This window comes from Falco naumanni, chromosome 9, assembly GCF_017639655.2.
Source record: "Falco naumanni isolate bFalNau1 chromosome 9, bFalNau1.pat, whole genome shotgun sequence".
In the NCBI taxonomy this organism is placed as follows: domain Eukaryota; kingdom Metazoa; phylum Chordata; class Aves; order Falconiformes; family Falconidae; genus Falco; species Falco naumanni.
In genome coordinates, this window is record NC_054062.1 from 5757120 (window position 1) to 5779026 (window position 21907).

At 47.5% G+C, this 21907-nt stretch overlaps 1 protein-coding gene across 6 annotated transcripts in view; it reads left to right on the top strand.

The window, feature by feature from the left end:
- Positions 1–21907, top strand: part of ZNF618 (zinc finger protein 618) — a 162124-nt gene that overhangs the window by 77443 nt on the left and 62774 nt on the right. For 4 of the 6 annotated variants that reach the window (XM_040605585.1, XM_040605586.1, XM_040605587.1 and 1 more), the window contains exons 3-6: positions 5691–5947; positions 9745–9840; positions 12631–12708; positions 19535–19573. In XM_040605585.1, coding sequence (XP_040461519.1) covers positions 5691–5947; positions 9745–9840; positions 12631–12708; positions 19535–19573 — 470 coding nt within the window. The remainder of the gene's footprint in view (positions 1–5690; positions 5948–9744; positions 9841–12630; positions 12709–19534; positions 19574–21907) is intronic. The other 2 variants (XM_040605588.1, XM_040605590.1) reach the window with 1 other exon arrangement.

Sequence of the window (21907 nt, forward strand, 5' to 3'; positions counted from 1 at the left end):
CTGGATACGATGGTGCTGGGGCCTGATTTCTTCTCTCCACCAGGCAGCGTGTTCTCTGTAACCGGGGCTCTCAGGGAATTTCTGGAGAAGAAATACATTCTGGATTTGCTGCTGGTTTATCCTCATCTTTAATTGGAGGCTCTCTGTGCTGCTAGGAAGCAGGGGAGGCAAAATTTGGTACAACACCAAACAACTGCAGCCTCATGGGCTTGCAAAGGAGGCAACATCCAAGGACCAAAGAGCTGGTAAAGAAATTATGCTTTTTACTGGGTCACCTCTCTTGGGTCAGCAGGTGTTCCCTCCTGGTTTGATGCCATTCTTGATGGAGACTGGTCAGTGCTGTCTTCAAGTGCAACCTGGTTCTGCTGTGGCTGTGCATGTACCCCTCTCCACCCTGCCTGAAGTTCTCCGGTGTCAGGAATTTCTTTCCCGTTCTGCTTCATGATGCTCATAGTGTTTCCCAGCCAAACCAGGATGCTTCAAACCCTCCTGTCTCCCATGAGGATTGTTCCTTCAGCCTGCCTTCCCCTGGCACCCTGGGGAGAGTTATACCTAGGTCAGCACAGCATCACCTCAGCAAATTGTGTAACAGCTTCAGACACAAGAAGCCTGGATGGATCCTAGTTTTGTGCTAGCCACAGGAGCACTCGGTGGGTTTCACGTGGGACCAGAAGAAACTGATGCTAGTTCTTGCTGGGAGAGCTGTCTTCCATCATTGCCACCGCCTTCTTCACTCCAAAGCTCTGCAGCCCCCAGCAGAGGCACCGAGTGAGCGTTTTGAAGGCTCAGACATGCTCCCAGGGGTTTCAGTGCTGTTCCGTTGGGGCCATCTGCAGCAGCAGCTCTCCGTCAGCCTTGCACCTCCTGGCCTGGAAGGGGACCCATCTTCACACTTGGGGAGCTTGATTGCAGTCCAAGCAGAACGAGCTGGACAGCGGCCGTGTGAGTGATGATCCCCGTGATGTTGTGCTGTTGGGCACTGCTCGGTCACTGCTAGCAAGAGGCCAATAAGAGTCGATCCCATGGCCTGTCAGGATCTGGTTTTGTGGTCTTCAGACAAGTTCTCCTGTGTAGTCCATCCACCAGTCCATTGGAGGCTGTAAGGGTGGAGGGTGAAGAAGGTGTTCTCCATGTGCAGGGAGGGTGGAAGGGGTCCGTTGCCTTCACCTGCTGTTATCAGAACTGGTGATGCTCCTCGTGCATCATGTGAAGCAGTCAGAGAGTTATGGTCCCCTGTGTAGCACATCCAGAGGAGAGGGAGGGCTGGGACTGTGTTGCTCTTTGATTATGTTTATTTTAAGGTATTCTGCAAAGCCATAGTGTTCCTCTGGACATTGAGCTGGAGGGAGTTTCCCGCTGAAGTTCGGCTGAAGCTTAACATAATCCAGTGGCTAGAAAATCTCTGTGAGATACTAAATAATAAGAGCAATGTCAGAACACAGCTCTTTCTTAGGTGAAACAGCAGTGGCCATGAAGAAGGTACCTAAAACTGCTCTCAGGTGGCATGGGGCTGGTTCCAGCCTGGTGCAGGTCAACAGCAAAGCTTGCATTCCAGGATGGTGCTTCTTGCATTTCGGCTTGCACAGCCCAGACACTGGGGCCCTCGGTGCTGTGAAACAAGATCTAGCTCATGCAATAAAATGCCGGCACCTCAGGGTGTCAGCAGAGAATGTGTCCTGGGGCTGCCGTGGCAGGAGGCCACGAGCCGGTGCGACAAGGGGATGCCGCCTCAGACGCAAGTATCAGCCCTTCTCATATGTATACATGTGTGTATACCTGTGTGTCGGTATACAAACACACGGGTTTACATAGATGTATTTTTATAGGTATGTATCATCTGAAAAAATAAGCTGGATCCTGGTAATTTTTTCCCTTTTCCCCACCTTGGAGCTCTTTCCCTGGGATGTGAGTGGGACGCGGGTCTGTGCAGATCTCCCTGCTGGGTTGCCGCGGTGGCTGACCTTGCGTGCGATGCCGGGAGGCTCGATGGGGAGCGTTGTGGGTTCCCCTCCCTGACACACGTGGTGGGTACGTCTGTACCCGTTCTGTGACCTGGGTATACCTGCTGGCTGCTGCCTTCCTCTCTCCTAGAAAGCGTCCAAAGACAGAGAAGTCTCCGTCTGTCATAAAATTGTTCTAAGGTTGTTGTAATAATCCAGGTGTGCTGTGTTTTTTATAGTTTTGCTGTTTGTTTTTTTTTTCCTGAGAGGCTTCTTTCAGGGCTTCTGTACTATGAAGTCATGCAGAAGACAGTTGCTAAAATACGTGGGGCTGGTGTCCTTCTGTACAGCAAGTACCTGCTCAGGCTTGTAACATATGGGGCAATATCAGAGGAATAGTATTGCTGTCAATTAATATTTGCAGGTTTAGGTGCCACCCAGGAGCAGACGGCCCAGCTGGTAAGTTACTTTCTTGGCAGAGGTGGATCCAGAAAGTCATTGTGTGTGAAGAGCAAAGTTTTTGAGGGTCCATTGCTCTGATCTAATAATTTATATATTCCTGCAGCTTCAGGCCACCAGTCAGGCCAGTGCCCATCTGTACTGAGCTCTGTAACCCAGGGCCAGCCAGATACGGATACACTGGGTTTGAAGACTTGGAGGGATTTGTTCTCCCTGAGCACATCCTTTGGAACATGGATGTTCCAGTGGACCACCATCCGTGCTAGTATTTTATGCCTCATTTCAACTGGTTCCAGCTTCCAGCAATAAGCTCGTACTCTGCTTTTCCCTGCCAAATTAAGGAAAGACAGTATTTTCTCCCCATGAAGACGATAATAGGCTGCAGTCAAATCATCTCTGTCTTCCTTTTGGCATGAGAAACGGATTGAGGTTGTTTGGTCTTGCAAAGTCATAAAGCATCTTTTTCCCAGTCCTGAACCATTTCGTTGCCTCTTGTTCGAGCCCTTTTTTTTTTTTTTTTGAGTCTCCAGCTTTTCTAATCACCTTTTAAAAATGAAGGTGCTCAATCTGTCTTCAGCACGCTGGGAATGGCTTCACCACAGCTTCATACAGGGAAAAAATTACCTCCTTGTTTGATCTCAGGCACGTGTATCCCAAAATTGCATTGGTCCTTTGGGTCAGAGTGTGGCTCTGTGTGGCTGCAGCGTGACCTGCCTGCTGGCATCATGGCTGAGCGCCGTGGGTGCATCCACGTTCCTGGATGTGTCTGACTATATGCAACTGCTCCTCTTGGGCAGAGCCAGCGTATGAAGTGATGGATCCACTGGTGCTGGTGTCCCTTTCACAGTCGTTGCTCTCCACCCCTTCATGGGTCACCCATACTTTTTGTCAACTGTGATGTTAAAGTTTAATTCCGGAGCATTAATAAACCTATTCCACATCAACCACTTCAGGAGCCCTGTGGAAATAAGTCCACCCAGGAGCAGTACACAGCGAGGACAGCGTTTTGCCTTGTAGCACGTGGCCCTTTGCATCGTGTACTGCAGATTTGCTTCATGTCTGAAGGTGACGTGATGCAAAGCTGAGTGCCATCAGAAGGTCTCTTGTATTCTTAGTCTTATAATCTCCTCAGAAAGCCATATCCTTAGCCTCACTGATAGTTATATTAGCTTTTAATTCCACATCACTTGGCTCCTGCATTGATTTTTCTGTTTTGTCCAGGCAAGTACAGGTTGCTGTACTGTCTATAACGGGCATTTTGCCTTCACTTCAGGTTCAAAGCTGGCTTTTGCTGGCTGCTTTCACCTTTCTGCCTACCGGTGGGAATTGTACTGCTTTGATTTTGATCCTGCTCCACAGTCCCCACCAAGGGAGAGATGTTCCCCCCACCTCCATACTCCCATTGCTTTTGCTGCCTTTATCAGTGTTTTGCATTCCACACCACCTTGGTTTGATTGATTTGCTATTAATCCCACCTTTTCCTGATTGCTGACGTTCTGTACTTGCACTCCTGGCTACTGCCTTTCCCTTGGCTTTAGAATGGGTGCTGAGCCACAGCACTATTGGGTGAGATTGATGGATCTTTTGGACATCCAATAATATTACCGTTAAGATTGTTCACTTTTCAACCACATTTTCTCTGTCTTAATTCATCTTTCCTACTTGTAAAAGCCTTGTACAGTTTTGGGAGCATGGCAGGGGGGAGTATGTGTGAGGAGGATGGGAATGAGTGGGGAGGCAGGTCAAGGCTAATTTTCTCTGTTTAGAGACTATTAATTGTACGTTTCATTCCATAATGAGAATGAAGGGATGAATAATAAAATATCTGGTGATACGATGTGACTGACCCATTTTGAAATAGCAACTACTTGTCCATGTAGGAGGCTGTGCAGTAATTACTGCAGAAGATTGTTCTCTTCGTTTGTCTGCTCCTCTCATCTCCATCCTCCCAGGATTACCCACTGGGCACTTTTGCCTGCAGTTGCATTTTGATTTCTTTACCAGCTCCATGACCAGTATCAGAAACCATTGCATGTGTTAGTTTTCTAACATTTTAAGTCGTGCTTTGTTCTGACTTTGTGTGATGTTCCAAGCAATGGGATTTTCTTCACTTTAGCTATTGCATGGTCTAATGATGCTTATCCGTAAGTTCAGCCTGGTTTTCACTTTATTTTGCCTATTGCTTCTGCTTAAAATGTTTTCAAACACTTTAGCTGTTCCCGGTATTTACATGAGTCTAAATATGTCATAATCTCTAAAATGTCTGTTTCTGGGTCATCTTAAGCTATTATGTATTTAGTTCTTCTGATTCCTGCACAGACTGAACCAGCAATTATTTTATCTTTGCATTGCATGTTGGAATTTCTTAATAACCAGTATTAAAAACAGGGAGCCCCTAAGGAGTGGTGGGATGATGTGTTTGGAAAAGGAGCTACAGTGGCTTATTACCTGGTCCTCATCTGTTGTGCTCAAACTCTGCCTTTTGCCACCATAGCACGTGTTGATGTTGGTTTACAGCTTTGAGGTGTCTAGTTCCCTTCCTTTTCTTAAGAGGTTTTGAATAATTATTAATTTAGATGGATTTCTCCCATGAATTTCCAGCTTTCTCTTTACAAGATGGAAATACTTACTGTTTCCTTGATCAGTTTCTAAATAACACTGAACGTTTCCTTTCTTCCCTCTGCCTTTCCCCATCCATCGTGCTTTCTTTGTCATCTTTGATACTTGTATCTGTCCATAATGTATTAGTCTCCCTAAATACCATTATACTACAGATGGTCCCTTTCCATCATCACCATATATGTTGAATAAGGCCATACTAGTACCATGGGATGTTAGATTGCCTTGGAGGGTTATAATAGAGGATGTGATGGTAGATTAACACGTGGAGGAGTACAGAAGGGTGGAGATAGCTCCAAATTAAAAATGCCAGGAGTGTATGGCTTTTCCTTTGAATGTATGGACTAGTCTTGGCATAATACTTGTTGTCAGGACTGCTGGAGTTACGCTCCTGGCCTGCTAGGAACCAGGGGAAATTTTGTGCTCGTGTTGAGTGATCCAGTCTGTTTATTTGTGACGATGAAGGTTATTTTCAGTACTAGCAAATGGCTTTATTACTTTTGTCTGGTTAAATTTTAATTACTTGTCATATATGACAGAGGCACGTGCCTACCCATACTTATTTTAAATAAACTGCATTAAGCAAAAGTACCTTTAATTAGGTCCTAGTGATGAGAATGCGAGCGCTTGACAATGAAGATTCATGTTTTCTCCTCTTTTGCCCCCATTCAGGGAGTGTGTGAAGAGGAGCCCGCGCAGCCCAAAGGCGGAGGGCTCCGACTCGGTGACATCTCAGTCCTCACCCAGTGAAGAGGCTGGAATGATGACTGAGGTGAAAGTGAAAACAGAAGTACCAGATGACTATATCGAAGAGGTGATCTGGCAGGATGACACCAAAGATTCCAAGAAGAACATAAAAGATGGGCCGGGAGATGTGCCGGCGGAGATCTGCGTGGTCATAGGTGGGGTCCGCAACCAGCAGACACTCGGTAAGCTGTGGGATAACACCCCACATCAGTCAGTTCCCTTAGTCTGTGGTGTGGGGAGAGGAAGGAGGCTCTGGAGAGCTGTTCCTGGAAGCTCGGCTCTGCTGGAGGGACCAGAGCCAAGGTGCACAGCAGTCTTAGGGATTATTGACTTTCTTTGACTTTTGCTATCCGTTTGCATCTGGTCACCCCTAAAGACTCAACCAAGATGAGGGTAACTGTCAGAAAAAGCTCGTTATCTTTGTTTGATGTGTTGAATGAGTTGCCCATCAGTCAGGTGCACAATTCATGGTGACCCCAGAGCTGGTGGTAGGTACGTTGGGTGTAGATGAGGCAATCAGGAGGAAAGCCTGAGAAACGGTGGAGATGTTTTGAGGTAAGTTGCTTTGAGGAAAGTGGATGCTTTCTGTAAATAATTAGATTAGCTCAAAAATAGGTTTTACAGGTTGCTGTTTGTTTGTTTTTCTGATCGCTGGTACCATTGTGGGCATAATTTTGACTTTTGGCTGGCTGTGGTGTGCCACTTCCAAAACAGTACTTCCTATCCCCACCCCAACTCACGTGGTGAGGAGATGAAGCTTTTTTTTTTTTTTTTTTTTTTTTTCTGTGAGCATCAGACTGCCTTCTCCTGCTCCGGGGGCTAAAGGGACTCTTCTGTTGGCTCCGACATGGAGCAGGTCCCCGCCAGTGACTCTGAGAGCCAAAGGCAGATGCTGATAAAAAGAAGAAAGAAGAGCTGGACCGTGTTTCCTTCAAGGAACCCAGGAGAAAGCTAATTTGAGCTGCCCAGTGTTGCTGTTGGGGTTGGTTTGTCTTGCAGGGAGAGAGAAAAGAGGTATTGGTGTTAGATTTTCTCCTGGTTTTTGCTTGATCATTGTCCGTGCTGTTGGAAGGCAACCCTGGAGGTGTCATGAGCTGGTGAGAGCATCATTGTCCTTCCTGTTCTTTCCCCAGTAGGACAGTCACTAAGAACAGCAGGGTGGGAGGTCACTGCTGTTTCTGCAGGCTCAGAACATCTAGGGGAAGGCGAAGAAGTCTGTAACTGTTTCTGACTTTAAAGATCTTAGAATTTAGAGGAAATACTCTGTGTATATTCAGAGTTTTTGTGCCCCTACGCTTCTTGAGAGGTCGATCGTGGGCAACCCTAATATGCAGAGATGTACCTGATGCCCTGGGAGGGAAAGGTGGAGATTTGACCACTGATGGGAAGCAGTAGGAGCTTCTTCAGCCATGGTCACCCGCCCTTGATGTAAGCATCTGCAGATTGGATGTCTGCCATGTAAGGCCCCCTTCTCCCCAGGGCTTCTGGCTGGGAGCAGCAGCTGCTGTGTGGGTGAGCTCCCTTGAAAACAGTGGTTTCTAGCTAAAGCTGACCGCGTTGTTGTGCAAAGTGGGGAGTGGGCTTTTGCTGGTGGCTGACCTGGATTGTTAGCAGGTACCAACAGGTTGTACCTATGGAGAGCGCTGGGGACAGGCAGGGGTGAGGGAGGACATGGTTCAACATACAGGCGCTGTGGGGAGAGGGACAGAGTTATTTACTAGGTAGCAAGCGGTGGCTGAAAGCAGTCAAAAGTAAACTGGAGAGCTTCTATCTGGAAGGGCCTTTTCCAATGAAATGTGCATCGTATTTGTTATTTTATAGATGTGCGCTGGGTTTCTTTAAAGGCAACTTGGTCCTGAGGTGATTGGCAGTTGGTGGCCGATTCCTTTGTGAAAAGAGCCCTCTAAGCGCCCCCATTTATCCCCATTCACATAACTCGCGTTTGTTGGGGAGATGCCTCTGAATAACTGTTCTGTTTGTCAACCAAATACTGTACTCTGTGTGGACCGACCGTGGTGCCCAGATATCAGTTCCTTGTGGTTTCTTGAACTGGCTGCCAGTCAATTCTTCTGGTCCCCTCCGTCCCCCCTGCAGAAACCACGGACAGGCACTGTTTCCATCACTGCAGACATCTGTGTAACTTAAACAAGAACCATCCTGTGCCTGCTGCTTCGCTGGCGATTTCGGCTGCTGCTCTGGAACAGCCAAAGATTACGAACAGCTGAGGATGCTGATGCCTCCTCCCTCTGGAGCAAAGGTGTTGTGCTCTATGCTGCTGCTCACCGGTACCTCCTGGAGTTTTTCCTTCCTGAAAGCTTTCTCGTGATGTGATCTGGTAGCCCTGTCTCTTAATCACCTTGGCCGTGCAGAAAGGCGAGGCTTTGGTAGGATTTTATTTGCCTTCTTCAAGGAAGCTGAGATCAGAGGTGTTGAAAATGGTTATAATAATTCATGGTGCAGGTTGAAATGGTGAATCCGGAGTAGAATTCTTCTCCTTCGTGTGGAAATGCAGACTGTGAGATTGTCTCGTTTCATAGGGCGCAGGTGGTGGTCAGTTAAATGGGGGATGTGTTGCCTTGAGCCAGGGCCACAGTGCTTGCTGAAGGCTTCAGGGCATACATGGCTCCAAGTGACAGACAGCTTTCCAGGGGGCTCAGCTTCGGGAGTTGGCTGAAATACGCATTAGAAGATTTATGTCTCTTTTCTGAGTCACACATCTCCTGCAGGAGCGTGCTATATTTATATTTTTAGTTGTTACTTGCAGCAATTTATAGCAGGGTTTCCCAGCTGAGTTGCTGCTATTCACTTGTAGTGTTTTCATCAAATTAGGCCTCCTGTTTGGTTGCATGTTCATGTTTCTCTCCTTGCACTTTGGACTACTCCACGCTCTGTTTCCATCTGTTTGGAGCAGCCCAAACGCTGCGGTAGCTGGAAGAGGATGCAGTGAGGCGGGATGGGTGGTGACAGTGGCTGCAGTCCCCCAGCTGAAGAGCGGGTGCTGGTGTTTGTGGGTTTGGACCATTTCCCTTTCATCTGCTTTTCCACAGAAGTCTTGCAAGCCCCGTGGGGTACCCTCTCGAGCATCCCAGGCAAAGAAAGCCAACGGAGAGGTTGGCTCTAAGCCTGGGTCCAGTCAGCAACAGACCGGTACTGCCGCTGCGGATCCGGCTCTCCCCCCCATCCACCAACCTGTACTCCCCGCGGTACCGCTGGGTCTCCCTGCCTCACAGGTGGTGCGTTTCTTGCCCTGCACAGCTTAGAGATGCAATATTTCCTCTTTGTTTCTTCTTTTTTTTCTTACTAGTTTCATGTGCTGGCCTTGGGCCAGGGGCATTTGAAGAGCTCCACCACATCAGCGTTTCGCAGGGCAGGGGTGTGGGGGCAGGAAGGCAGAGAAGTTCTAGGAAAGAGAGGAAGAGAGAGTGGCACTTGTGTTGTAAATCAAGAGAAAAGAGGAGAGACTATTTGGCTGATGTGAATCATTTTCTAATGTTTGGAATTCTGTCAGGTCAGTATATGTGTTTTGGAGGACTGAGTTATCTGTGAGTCGATCAGGAGGAGTTTTATACAAGACTATTTAAGCTCTCAGTCTGGCCCGTGCTTTACAGGAAACATTTTGCAGAGGATTTTTCAAGTAATGCATTAAATCAGAAATGTTTCTGAGACAAAGTGAAGAGTGAATCCTTCTGCTTTGAGACTGTCAGTCTTACATGCACATGCTTGATTCTTGCCGTGATGCTGCTGTTGCGACGTTGCTGAGCAGCACATGTAATTCAAGATCACTTTGGATTCTCCCTAGTTATACCAAGTAAAATAGTGCTGCAGAAGCCTTAAGAAACTGTGTGACCTCTGACATCTTGTTAGCAAGCCACAGGGACAGATGGGTCTTAGAAATTTTTAATAGGCTTCAGCCATCATTATTCTTTGGAAATGCATCCACTTTAAGGGCTTTTCTCTGATTTCTTTTTGCACAATTTAGATGGAAAAGCAGTGGAACGTGGCTCTCCCGTTGGATATACACGAAATCGATATTCAGGGACCTGGATTTTTGACCATGCATTGAGATACACGTCCGGTATGTGATGGAAGGGTGTGGAAGTCTAACCAGGGATCAGGGAGCAAGGGAAAGCTCTGGATGCAATGGGTGTCTTGCCCAAATTCCAGCTATGAGGCTCAGGAAAAGCCTGGCAAAACTGAATGCACCAACTAACCAAAAAGCTTCCCCATCTCCCCTCCTGCTACAAACAGCTTTAACCTGCATGACACATCCAGATGTGGACAAAATCCCAAGATAAACCACGACCACAGTGGCAGTGTTCGAGGCAACACAGGCACGTTCTTTGTAAGGTCTTAACGCATAGCGATGTCTTTTTTATTTTCCACTTCATCTTTCTTCCACTCTAATAACACATTTATTGTGGCAAGTCATCCCTCCTTTCTGTAATATGAGGATCTGTGCCATTGCCCCCCCCAAATTGTGGTGTACTGAGTACACAGTTGTGGCTGTTGAGTTGTCCCTCGGTGCGTGCAGGACTTTAGATCTATAATGCGCCCCCCTTACACCCTCCACAAACTCACGGTCCTCCTGGGGCAGTGCTCTACCGTCTGTGTGTAGGAGGTGGGTAGAGGTACCATCATCGAAGAAGCTGACTCCAGGCTTTCCCAGGTTGCACTTGAGACTTGGGGGCTTCAGGACATCAGTTTCTCCTGGCAGATATCCCGTGCTTCAGGACATCCACACGAAAGCACTGGCCGTGGGATGTGACAATCACTTTCCTGCCTTCAGCTCCTGCCCTTGCTTTCCAGGCACAGCCCCTTGCCTGAGGGCTGCAGCACCAGTTCCGTTTTGTATTGGAAGAGGGAAGGCGTTACACTGTTAATTGTACAGGTTATACTCTTCTTGCAGAATTTCTGCACAACCAAATGCATTTATGTGCCGCTTGTGCCATAGACTGTCTCCAGAGGAAGGAGGAACTGTAAGAAAAATGGGGAAGAAAATTCAACCTAGATCTGCTCACGTTTTTTATGTTTTTCCCTGTGCTCCATGTGTGCACAGCACTGTTTCGGGGGATGAGTGGGCATCAGTCGCGTTTTGCTGTTGGTACGGCTGAACTGCAGCTGTTGCACAGGGTTACTGGTTGGTAGGGTGCTCACTGGTGGGATGGTGAGTGCGCTCATCTTCTGGTGGTGCTGCTTTTGGTGCTCCAGCTGGAATAGTTTTCAGGAAAGAATTTTGGCAGTTGGTGATGAATATAATTAGTCCTTGAGCATGGAAAATGAGGGCTGGCAGATGATGCTGACTTGCTGATATCCAGGATTTTACTTAGCAAAGCCTATGTGGAGTGACCACGGCTGATGACTGTCCCATGTATGTGTATATATATATATATAAAATACAACTAGCTATGATAATTAAAAGTCTGTGGAGCAGATCAGACATAGTCAACTGACTACAATATCAGTATTTTAGAGTATTTTTTCAGATGTGTACTCCTGTGTTTTGGACTGTAGCGAATTGCCTCTTTCAGCATCAATGACAAAGTAGCATCCCAAGCTCAAAAGGCAGTCCCAAGTGATGCTAACAGTGACAGACAGGGAATTCAGCACTGTTATGCGCTGGAAGGAGAGCTGTTTTCTTCCCAAGCTGTAAGCAATAGGGCATGGGAAAGGGAAAAAAATAACCTGGGTATGTTGTGTTCAAAAAATTGGTTGGTTTTGTTCCCGGAAAGAGCACACTTGGAGTAGCGCTGGGTGAGTATCACTGTAAAATGATGTTTTGGAATATGTATTTGGATGTGCATATGAATGTTGTGTTCTTGTTTGTGGCTTATCCCTGAGTTCTGCTGCTTTGCATGGTCAGGAAGAGATTGTTTCAAGGTTGCGTGAGGAAGCGTTAATAGAAGTGAAATGCTGTGTTCACACAGAGTAATATCCAGCCCTTCTTTCTCCCACTTCCCCTTCCAGTAAGTGCTGCTCTCACCCTACCGAAGAGCACAGATAGGACTGCAGTTATTTAGCTGCTGGTGAACAGCTAAGAACTGCAATGCATTTTACAAGTGAGAGCTTGAAAGGTGAGTTCATAGCCTGTTCACCAAGTTGGAGTGGGGGAAAAAAGGTTGAATCAACTTAAGTAACAAATCTAAGGAAATTTCTGTCTGCTTCTCCAATAAACATAAGAGGCTAAATTCATTGCATAATTTCATCATTACAAATGATTCTCCCAGCTCTTGTTTCTCTGGTTTCATTTCAAATGACTGTTTGCAGATGTGTGTTTTCTGGAATTAGAGACACAAATTGAGAAGAGAGACTACTGTGGTCATGTGCTTTTCCTTAAAAAGGTCAAAAGTTCTATTTGTATCTATTTGGTTTCCTCTGGGTGGATATTTACCAAATCTCTGTGGGTTTCTTGAGAAATTTGTACATTGTGCATTTCTTGAGAAATTTTGAAAACTCCTTGCCTCAAGATAACAGATTGCCTTCTTTTTTCGGTTGAAAAAGCTTTTTTTCCCATATACTAAGAACTTACTGAAAAGTAATTCAAGGTTATTTCTGTCCATAGGAAATATTAGTCGTTATTATACAATTATAAGTCAGGCTATTTTGAGAGTGGCCCTTTCATGTTAGCAAAGTTAAAAAGATATACTGAAAACGTAAGTTCAGGGTAATATGCCAAGGAATCTTAAATAAGGCTGAAAAAAGAATTGAGTCTGGGATAGTGATTTCCTGCATTTATCTCCATGAACCTTCCAAAAATTACTTTGCTGCAAACTGCATTCTTTTGTCCCCAGTTTATGGATAAGTATGTGGCAAGGCTGTTTTTCCTGATCTAAGATGGTGACGTATACTTTTCTGTCTTGTTTTTCAGGGTCTTACGAATGTGGAATATGTGGGAAGAAATACAAGTATTACAACTGTTTCCAGACCCATGTGCGAGCACACAGAGGTATCTCACTCCTGCTCAAATCTTGGGGAATCCTGGGGTAACATTCAGGTTCAGGGACTGTTTTCAGGAAGGTCTTGAAGAGTCTCTGCTGCTTTTCTCTTCATCGGTAATGCTTCTTTCGATCGGCCCATTCGTAGGGTAAACTTTGGGGCTGCCTGAGCTTTGTGGCTCTTCTCCAGCAATATTTCTTCTGAGGTCAGGAGCAGCTCTTGCGTTCAGTGCAGTATTTACTGCACAGGGCTGTCTGGGGGCATCGCTGTGTCTTGGGAGAGCTGCAAATCAAACCATTTCTCCCGGCAGATACCCCATGCCAGCACCACAGGGGTAGGCATCTCCCCGAGGTGCTCTACCTCCTGCCCAGCTGGGTGTTTTAGTCCATCCCCATTAAGTCAGGATGGGAGCATATAAAGTCAGACACTGGCATTGCTAGACTGCTGTATTTTTATGTTAAAATCGAAATGATGCTTGAACTCACCCCTCTACCCTTGCTGTCAACTGAGGTCACTTCCTAAATGTATAGCTTGTGTGACATATCTTGTGCTGAGGGGTGACTTCATTTGAATTTTCTGTAAGAGTGGCTGGTGTGATGTTGCTTAATTGGAGAAACCGTGTTCTGTACTTAGCATAGCTTGTATTATTTGGAGAAATACATATCTGAAATAACAGAACAACAGGGACTTGAAACTAGCTGATGAGCCTTTGAGTGGTTTTATTTTCTTTCACCTGAGCTGAGCGCTGAAGTCTGTGTGTTGGGCTTGTCGGAGCCTCAGCTTTAGCTCCTCAGTTGCAACCAGCAGTATCTGCGTGCATGGTCGTCCATGGAACGATTGGCTGGAATGTCTAAAGGAACGTAAAGGAAGCTCCCAGGGAAAAGATTGAAAATCCGGGAATAATGAAGGCTAATACAATATTAAATTTTAAATGTGTCAACTCTCAGAATTCAGCAAATGCAGAGCTAAAAAGTGAACAAGTGCGTCCTTAACTCGTCAGAGTTTTTCACAGTCTCATAATACATCGTTTAATTGCAAAGTTGCATATTTCCCGTGTGCTGTTTAACATCACAGAGCTTCTTCTGTATCCTTAGATACATGCAGAATTGTTTTTCAATGCTGGTGTTCCTTTCTAAATGTCAACAAAGTTCCTAAAATTTCTTTAAATATAATTACAAAGTAGTTTCACCCTCCAGTTTAAGAAAAAAAAATATCCCTAAAATAATAGTCAGCGGCAGTTATTTGCTGACATGCAGAATGCTTTACTGTTGCATCACAGCGTTGCAATAATTTTGCAATAATAATTGCAGTATTTAGGTTTGGGACAAAGATTGCTTTTATTTTACTTTTCATCCCCAAGCACTATGGGATCCTTAATTCAGCTGGAATTTTAAGAGCTATATTAGTATGAGGACACGTCCTTGTGTGTGATCCAGTTGATTTGTATTTATACATTTATACATTTACTTACATTTTGATCATGGATTGAAGCTATATATTAAATGGTCTGGATGCATCAACTTACTCCTGCACAGTTGATATCCGTAGTTTTGTCATGAACTCATGACTTTTGCTTCCAAAGCCTTTTTAGTGTAGCTGTAGAAGATGGAAATTTCAAAATTTTGAATGTGGAAATTTTTAAGTAATTTTCACATCAGTGGTAGAGAAGAACAGTTTGTCTACATGAAACAGAGAATGTTTTATGTTGCTGTAAATAGGTGCATGTAGTAGTAATATTTAAAGTGCATTTGAATTACCTTAAGACAGTAAAAATCAAAGTGACATATTTATTCATGTACACTCTTCAGCAAGAAATCAAACTGAAAACTTGATGCAGCTCTAAACGCGATTCCCTCAGAAACAGAACCTGAGCTGGGGGTTAAAGCAGTCGGGAGGTGTACCTCTCTGCAGAGAAATAACGTGCCATTGAATGTGCATGTCATGTACAGTCAGGAAAAAAGAAGAAAGGATTATATGGAGGGAAAGCCCTGTGTGCTGTTGTCCAGTGAGAGCTGTACGTGGAACCGTACCAGTAACAACGCTGGAAATAGCACTTAGGACTGAAAGACATTTTTGTGAAAGATGCTTTTATTGCCACGTGTATCTGAGGTTTCATAGAGGAGTGGCTGGTACTGCACTGTCATAAGAAATGTGAGATAACTCGGTGGTTACACGTACACCGAGGATGTGATCCTGGACTTGTGTGTTCTCCCTGTGTATCTTCAGTCCGTGTATCAGATAAAACCCCAAGGCACTGGCAGGCCAGCTCTCCTAGGTCTGCTTGTCCTCAAAGTACTGAAAATTGAGCTCCCTTGGCGTATTACGCACAATTATCAGCTGCCAGAAACTCAGATCCTGAATCTTTTAAGCCATTCCTTTTTGGCTGGGTGAGGAAGGAGCCATATGTCAGTGGCAGGACCTGGCATTCCCTCTTTGCCTGAGCATCAGCCGTGGTGTCACCAAGCTCTGGGCCACCCATCAGTCACATTGCATCTGCCTTTCTCTGAAGGTCTGGCTGATCCTGGGTAAACTCAACAGCTCAGTGTCAGAGTAGAGCTAGAGCTCAGAGCGTCAGTAGCTAGAGCAAACTCGGGCCCCTTTTTGTTCTCTTCAGGTGTTTCTTCCAGGGCTTTTGGGGCATTTGAGCAGAAACACCTGCTATTTGTGATCTGCTGGAGGATGTGCTCCTTCCCTTTGAACAGCCCTGGTTTTTGCATTCCTGTGCAGTTCCTGTGTCACTCATGGTCCTTGGCTAGCTGATGGGTTGGTCCTGTGGATCGACAGAGCTGGTGATGCAGCAGGTTCTGCCCACGGCAGGGCAGATAGTAATTGTGTTGATCTGGTCTGGACCTTTGGGGCAGAACAACTGAAGAAACCCATGTGTCCAGCCAGCCCCACTGTTACATTCAGTGACGCTGTCTCAGTCCCCAGGGTGGGAGGTTTGGAGGACTCGAGCTGTCCTTGCTTTGAACTGGGTTATTTCTAAGCTGGTTTTTGTACATCTTGGTGGCCAGTTTAGAGCTGTAGTGGGGGAGCCTGGGGCTTGTGGCTTGAGGCCAGCGGGGGTAGGAGGTCAGTCACCCTCTCCACTCTTGCAGCCGGTCCTTACTTGTCAGCGGCTTGGTTTGCCCTGTGCAAAACTTAAATTTTTCTTCTTACCCTTTGAGGTGTTCAGTTCCGTATTAAGATTCTTGCACTGATGATGTCATGTTTTTCTTTATAATGATCATTTCTGGGAGAAATTTCCTAGATGGTTCTTTTTATAACTGCACCTGCCTCCTCTCTAGATCTCCATGGTAGAGAAGCTGTGTTGGAAGTGACCTGTGTTCTTTCCTTGTGTGCCTTCAGGAATGGGTGGTTTTTTACTGGAAAACAGGGCATTTTCTTAGTTTCTTGAGCTTTCCCTGTGGTGCTCAGCATTGGCTGGAGAATTTCAAGGAGCGGTTGATCTGGAAATTTGCAAGAGTGAAGGGTTGAGGCAGGTCTCGTTCAAGACGTGCTGGCTCACAGGGGCAAGCTCCCTCTCTGTTTTGCTCTGAAAGCCAAGAGGCAGGCACGGAAAACCCCACATAAAGGGTTCTGCAAAGAGTCAGCAACGTAGGTAAGAAATTTACTCACTACGTTTTATCAAGGAAGAAATGAAAAGGTTGCGTTCCTTCCCCTTCGCCTCCCTGAAAAGCACAAATAAAATAAAAAAGAAACCCAACAAAAAAAGTTATGTTGCTGAGCTGAAAGGCTCCTTTGTGAGCTGTTGTGCAGCCCTGCAGGATCGTGGCTCCTTCCTCCTGCAGAGCTGCTGGAGTTCAGCTGGAGCAGAAAGGCTGCACATTCCTGGTGGCGATGGAAGGCTCTGTCCCAGTGATCGGCGCTGACAAACGTTACCGCTTCGCCTACATGCAACCCAGGCCTTAAAAATGTTTTGCTTACAGTGCTTTTTGTTTAGCTGTGTGGGGTTTTTCAAGTCATTAAAAGGTTTGGATTGCCTTCAGGAGTTAGTCAGCTAGAAAGTTTTGTTTTGTACGATGGGTCGTATTTGAGCAACATGAGCAGCAAAACATCTGCATGCTGATGCATCAGGAAAATTATTTCACTTTTAGATAACTCAAAAAAAATGGCTGAAATTACTGTATTAGACTTTCAAACGGTAAATTTAAAAACCTCTGGGCTGAGGCCAAGCAAGGGAGAATTTTACCCAAAGGAGAATTCTTCAGAAAGCAAATGAAAGAAAATAGCAAGGTTCAAGTTTAACCCTCGCAGGATATATCACCTCTGTCCTAATAATTGATGGAAGTCCTCTGTTTCCAGATAAACTTTTCTGGGCTGAATGATGATTTTGCTCAAGTTGTTTTTTTCTTTATTATTTATTTACATTATTTGGTTGCTGCATCGCCTCCCTCTGAACTGATCAGCTCTCTGTTACCTTCCCGCAGGGGTGTGCCAGCCAAGGGGCTGAGCTGCCATCATCGGAATAGATGCTGGAGGCACTAGAGCAGAGGGGTTTTCTTCAGGCGAAGTTTCTAGTTTAACCAATTGTTAAAAAACATTTCAAAGCTTTTGAAGTTTCTGATCAATACTTTCCAAGAATGGGTTCTGCTCGATTCCAAAAATACGAAAAGGAAGATGACTTGTTCAAATTGTGAATATGGAAAAATGCATTTTTCCAAAGTGCACATTTTTGGAGTCTGAGTCGGAGCAGTGCTGTGAATGAAACAATTTTGAGGTGAGAACTTGAAAATTAATCACAAAATAACCATTCCTGAGGAGAGATGGTGTTTCTGAGCTGAAAAAAGTTGGGTTTCATTTGTATGATTATCTGCTACCAAAAAATCATAAGATCTGGGGGGGTCCTTTGCCCTCTGTGCTCCATCCCAAGCACCCATTTTTTTTACTGTGTACATTTCCCAGTCTGCAGCAGATTTTTATAGGAGATGCAGAAAGTTACTTGAGAAAGGCAAGGAGTTAACTTGCCTATTTCCCAGCCTTCCTGCCGACCTCCCTACTCTGACTTACTTTTGCAACTTTCTCAGAAATTGGTCTTTTGTTTTAAAGCTGTAATTACTTGGTCTCAGCCCAAAGGTGATTTAGAGTGGGCTGTTAGGGGATTTTTAGGTGGCTTTTTTTTAATTATTTTAAATTCCTAAAGACTTTAGTCTGTCTTACGACTAAGAGTAACAACATTTCTTAACACAGTTTGGAAAAATGGCTGCTCCTTAAACACTTGTGTGTTGCTTGATTCTTGTTAAGTTTTGTCTAAAGTACTTTTAAAAGCTGTTTAAATGACAGAAAGGGCCTGGTGCATGCATAGTACGTATCTTTTATGGTTTATTTATGCCGTTGTCTGTGAACACCAGGACAGCATTCTGCAGAACTCCATTGTGCCATAGCTAGCTTTTTCCTTGAGTGATAGGTGGTAATTCAAACAAGTAGCAGCTGTGGAAAAATACAGGGCTTTGACTGTCGAGCTTTTGCATATGATACTGAGGGTTTCTGATCTGGCCCCTCAGTTTATGAAGTTGTGCCAAATTAATATTGTTGCCTAGAAAAGTGATCTAATCAGGCAGGTTAATCAAGTAGAAATATACAAATTCACAAACCCACAATCATTTGTTTTTATTATTTTTAAGAAATAAGGAAATTAAATGCAAACAGTGTTCATTACTTAAGGTTGCAAATTTTAAATTCAGAAACGCTGTGACATTCTGCAGCTGTGGTTTTCAGAGCAATGCAAGCATGATTCCAAGAGACATACGGAATATTTTGAAACGTAGTTATGTTATTAGATAATGTGACATACAGTGTATGCAATTTAGGATGAATATGAAACACTTCAAAACGGCTTGGAAATCCTAATCGTTTATGATCCTTGACTTGTAACACTGGGTTTTATTTTCCAGCTTGCAGCTTTGCCCACTGCAGTCATTTAGGGCTTGAACGTGATCTTTGCCGTGTGCTTCTTGTGGTCCCACGTGTCACAGCGGAGGGAGCTTTTTCTCCCATCTTTTCATGTGTGCCTTCAGGAAGACCAGGATAGAGCAGACCCCTGGGGAGGGGGGATTCTCATGACCCATCTCTTGGAGAGGCTTTGCTCACCCTGTGGAGGGGAGGCACGAGGGGGAGGCACGGCAGCGGGTCAGGCTGTGTGTGCCCTCTCCCGTGGGAGGCAGAGCCGGGCATGCTGTTCGCTGCATGCATTCCTGGCTTGGCAGCACTTGCCCAAAGAATGAAGCACATGAGGGATTTCAACCAGCCTTCCGTAGAAATCATGGAACTCCTTGGCGTGGCAGCTGCTGGGACGTGTCGGCCCAGCCTGTGCCCCTGCAGCCGGGGGCACACGGGGCAGCTGGAGGCCAGAGGGCTGGAGGCCGGGGCTTGGCCCGGGCAGAGCTGCAGGGGGACAGCGGGGAGACGGCTGCTCCCAGCCCCGCTGGTGGGCCGACCCATGCCCCCCGTGCCTCTCCGAAGCCCTCGGGGGTCCCTGCAGCTCCTCAGCTCGGGCTCCCGGTGTGCAGGGGCAGGGCCGGCCCTTCCAGCCGGCCTGTTTGGGAGCCAGGCCCCTGTGACAGCTTGGGGAACCAGCCCCGCTTGTGGAGGCTCTTCAAGCCTCGGAGGTGCCGTGTTGGGCCCCACCGCCATCAAGGGCCTCAGGCCTTTCGCAGCCCGCTCCGGGCAGCTGCCATCCCGCCGAGGTGCTGCGGGGAGGCGATGGTGGGGTGCCATGGTGGAGAAGAGCTGCGGATGGAGGAGAGCGAGGGAGCGAGGCGCCGGGGACAGCCAAGCGCAGCGGACACGGGGCAGAGTCGGCCGTCGGATCTAAGTGCAGCTCTTTCTCTTTGCAGACACTGAAGCTGCCTCAGGTGAAGGAGCCTCACAAGGCAGTAAGTACTCATGGCGCTGGGGGGGCGTAAGGGGGGCCTGGGGCCTGTGGCGTGTGCGAGCAGTGGGGCGCAGGGTGCTCCCCTCGGGGGCACGGCCAGCTTGCCCACCGCAGCCCCCCGGCATCCCTCGCCCCCCGGCGGGGGCTGGGTGGCCGAAGCGCCGGGGAGGCGGCGGGTGGCGGGCGGCTGCCGAGCCGGGCAGGAGGCCGAGGAGCCGCCGGGGCCTTTCCCCGCGGGCCGGGCGGCGGCGCGGCCGGCAGAGGGCGGCCCGAGCCGCGGAGATGGCGGCGGTGGCGGGCGGGAGCCGCCGCACAGCGCGGCCTCGGCGGGGAGAGGCGCCCGGCGGCCCCCGGGAGGGGAGCGCGGTGCCCGGGCTGGGCGGGCGCGGGGCCCTGAGGAGGCGGAGGGCGGCCATGAGCAGGGCTCGCCCGCCCTGCTGCCTCAGCCCCGCAGGGAAGGCGCTGGCTGCTGGCGGCTTCTCTAGCATGATAAGTCTCAGGAAAATTTTTAAACCTTAAACATACAATCGGCGGGGGGGGGGGGGGGGGGGGGGGGGCTCTGCCCTGAGCAGGGACACTGAGAAACCTGCTGGTTCAGCACAGGCCCCTGGGCTGCCAGGGCAAGGAGGCCGAGGCGCGGGGCCTGTGCAACAGGGGGTGAGGTGGCCACAGGGGGACTTGGTGGCACCAACGGCCCCTGTGAGGGGGTGGTTGGGAGGACAGAGCTGGACAGTTGGCAGTGGCATGAGAATGAGAGATAAAGGGCACAAAGTGGAAGAGAGGTTGAGGCTGTGTTGGAGGAAAAGCCTTTCCCTGTGCTGTAGAGCAGGTTGTCCAGAGAGGTGGGCTTTGCATCCTTGGAGGTTTGCAAGGCCGGCCTGGATAAAGTCCTGAGGAACCCGATCTGAGCTCAGAGCAGACCCTGCTTTGAGAAGGAGGTCAGACCAGAGACCTCCTCAGGTCTCTGCCAACCTGGTTTTTGCTGTGATCATTTTAGGTGAGAGCCACAGTTTCCGTTGGAAAGGTAAGTTACATACCATGGTGGTTCACAGAGGGCAGCTTGGAAGCACCAAACTTAGCCTGGATGGGTATAAAAATGTTAGATAAATAGAAAAGAAAAGTAATAACGAAGTACAATCATGCCACCTTTTGAAACTGCTGTTTCTTCAGTGCCATTCTGTGATAGGTAAAAAGCTGGGGTTAGCCTGGGGGAGCCTTGGCTTTCTGTCTGTAGAAGGAAGCAGGACTGACTTCACTGCAGGTGGGGGATGAAGATCCTCAGCCCTGAGCCAAAACATCTCAGTAGCAACCAGCCATCACACGGTGTATACCCACTCCTGGTGCTCACTAGAGGGGAGACAGGCTCTGCAGCTGGGCACTTTCGCATTCCGTTGACCCAGTGACATGTGGTGACCACCTCCATGCAGCGGATGCAGACTGCTTCCCAGGCTCTGCTGCCCGTCAGTGTTTCACTTATCCTGAGTCTTCTCAGGCTCGTCTCGCCCTCTTGCTCTGAATTTTGACACTGGACCCTGCTGGGTTCTGGGCTGGGCGGCGAGCATCCTGGGCTTGTTATTCGGGTATTGCGGCTTGTTATTGGGGTATTGGACATAGTATCCTCTTTGCCAGAGCTTGGGAACCACCTTGTGCAAAAAAAAATACTTTTTTCTGTAAGTCAGCTTCTCCTTCTTACCTGTCATGGGAGGTTTTTTGGCTGAGAAGGACAGGGCAGAGTGAGGTATGAAGAGTAAGAGGGGATGAGGGTTCATGCCTCTGCTATGTAGGCAAACCCCATGAGGTTTGAGCCACAGGATTTCTGTGGATTTAACTGCCTCTTCTCTGGTGGCTGGATCTTGGGGAGTGGGGGAGAATGGAAAGTCACAGGCAGAAGAAGTCTGGGAGAGAACAGCAACAAGCAGCTGCTCTCTGCACCAGGCTTCAGAGGAGCTGTGGTGGTGACAATGGAGATGGAGCAGGGAGCAGCAGGAGAGGCAGGGACTCCTTCCATCTTCATGCAGGGCTGTACAAATCTGGCCCCCTCCCTAGCGCAGGAACCCCTTTTTTACCTGCTACACTCATTGCTACACCAAAATAGTCTCATTTAGCTGAAAGAGCTGGAGGCAAGACCAAATCACCAAAGCAGTGGAGCAGTGAAGCAGTGAGTGGTGAGCTAGGGGATGGGTAAGAAGGACCCACCGCAGCCATCCACCCCGGTGGAAGAACAAGCCAGGCATGTCACCTGTCTTACAGAGTGAACGTGAAACTGCTGGGCTGGTGCTGCTGTTTCTAATTGCAGATGGTTGTAATTTCCTCACAAAGTCATCGTCCCCTTCTC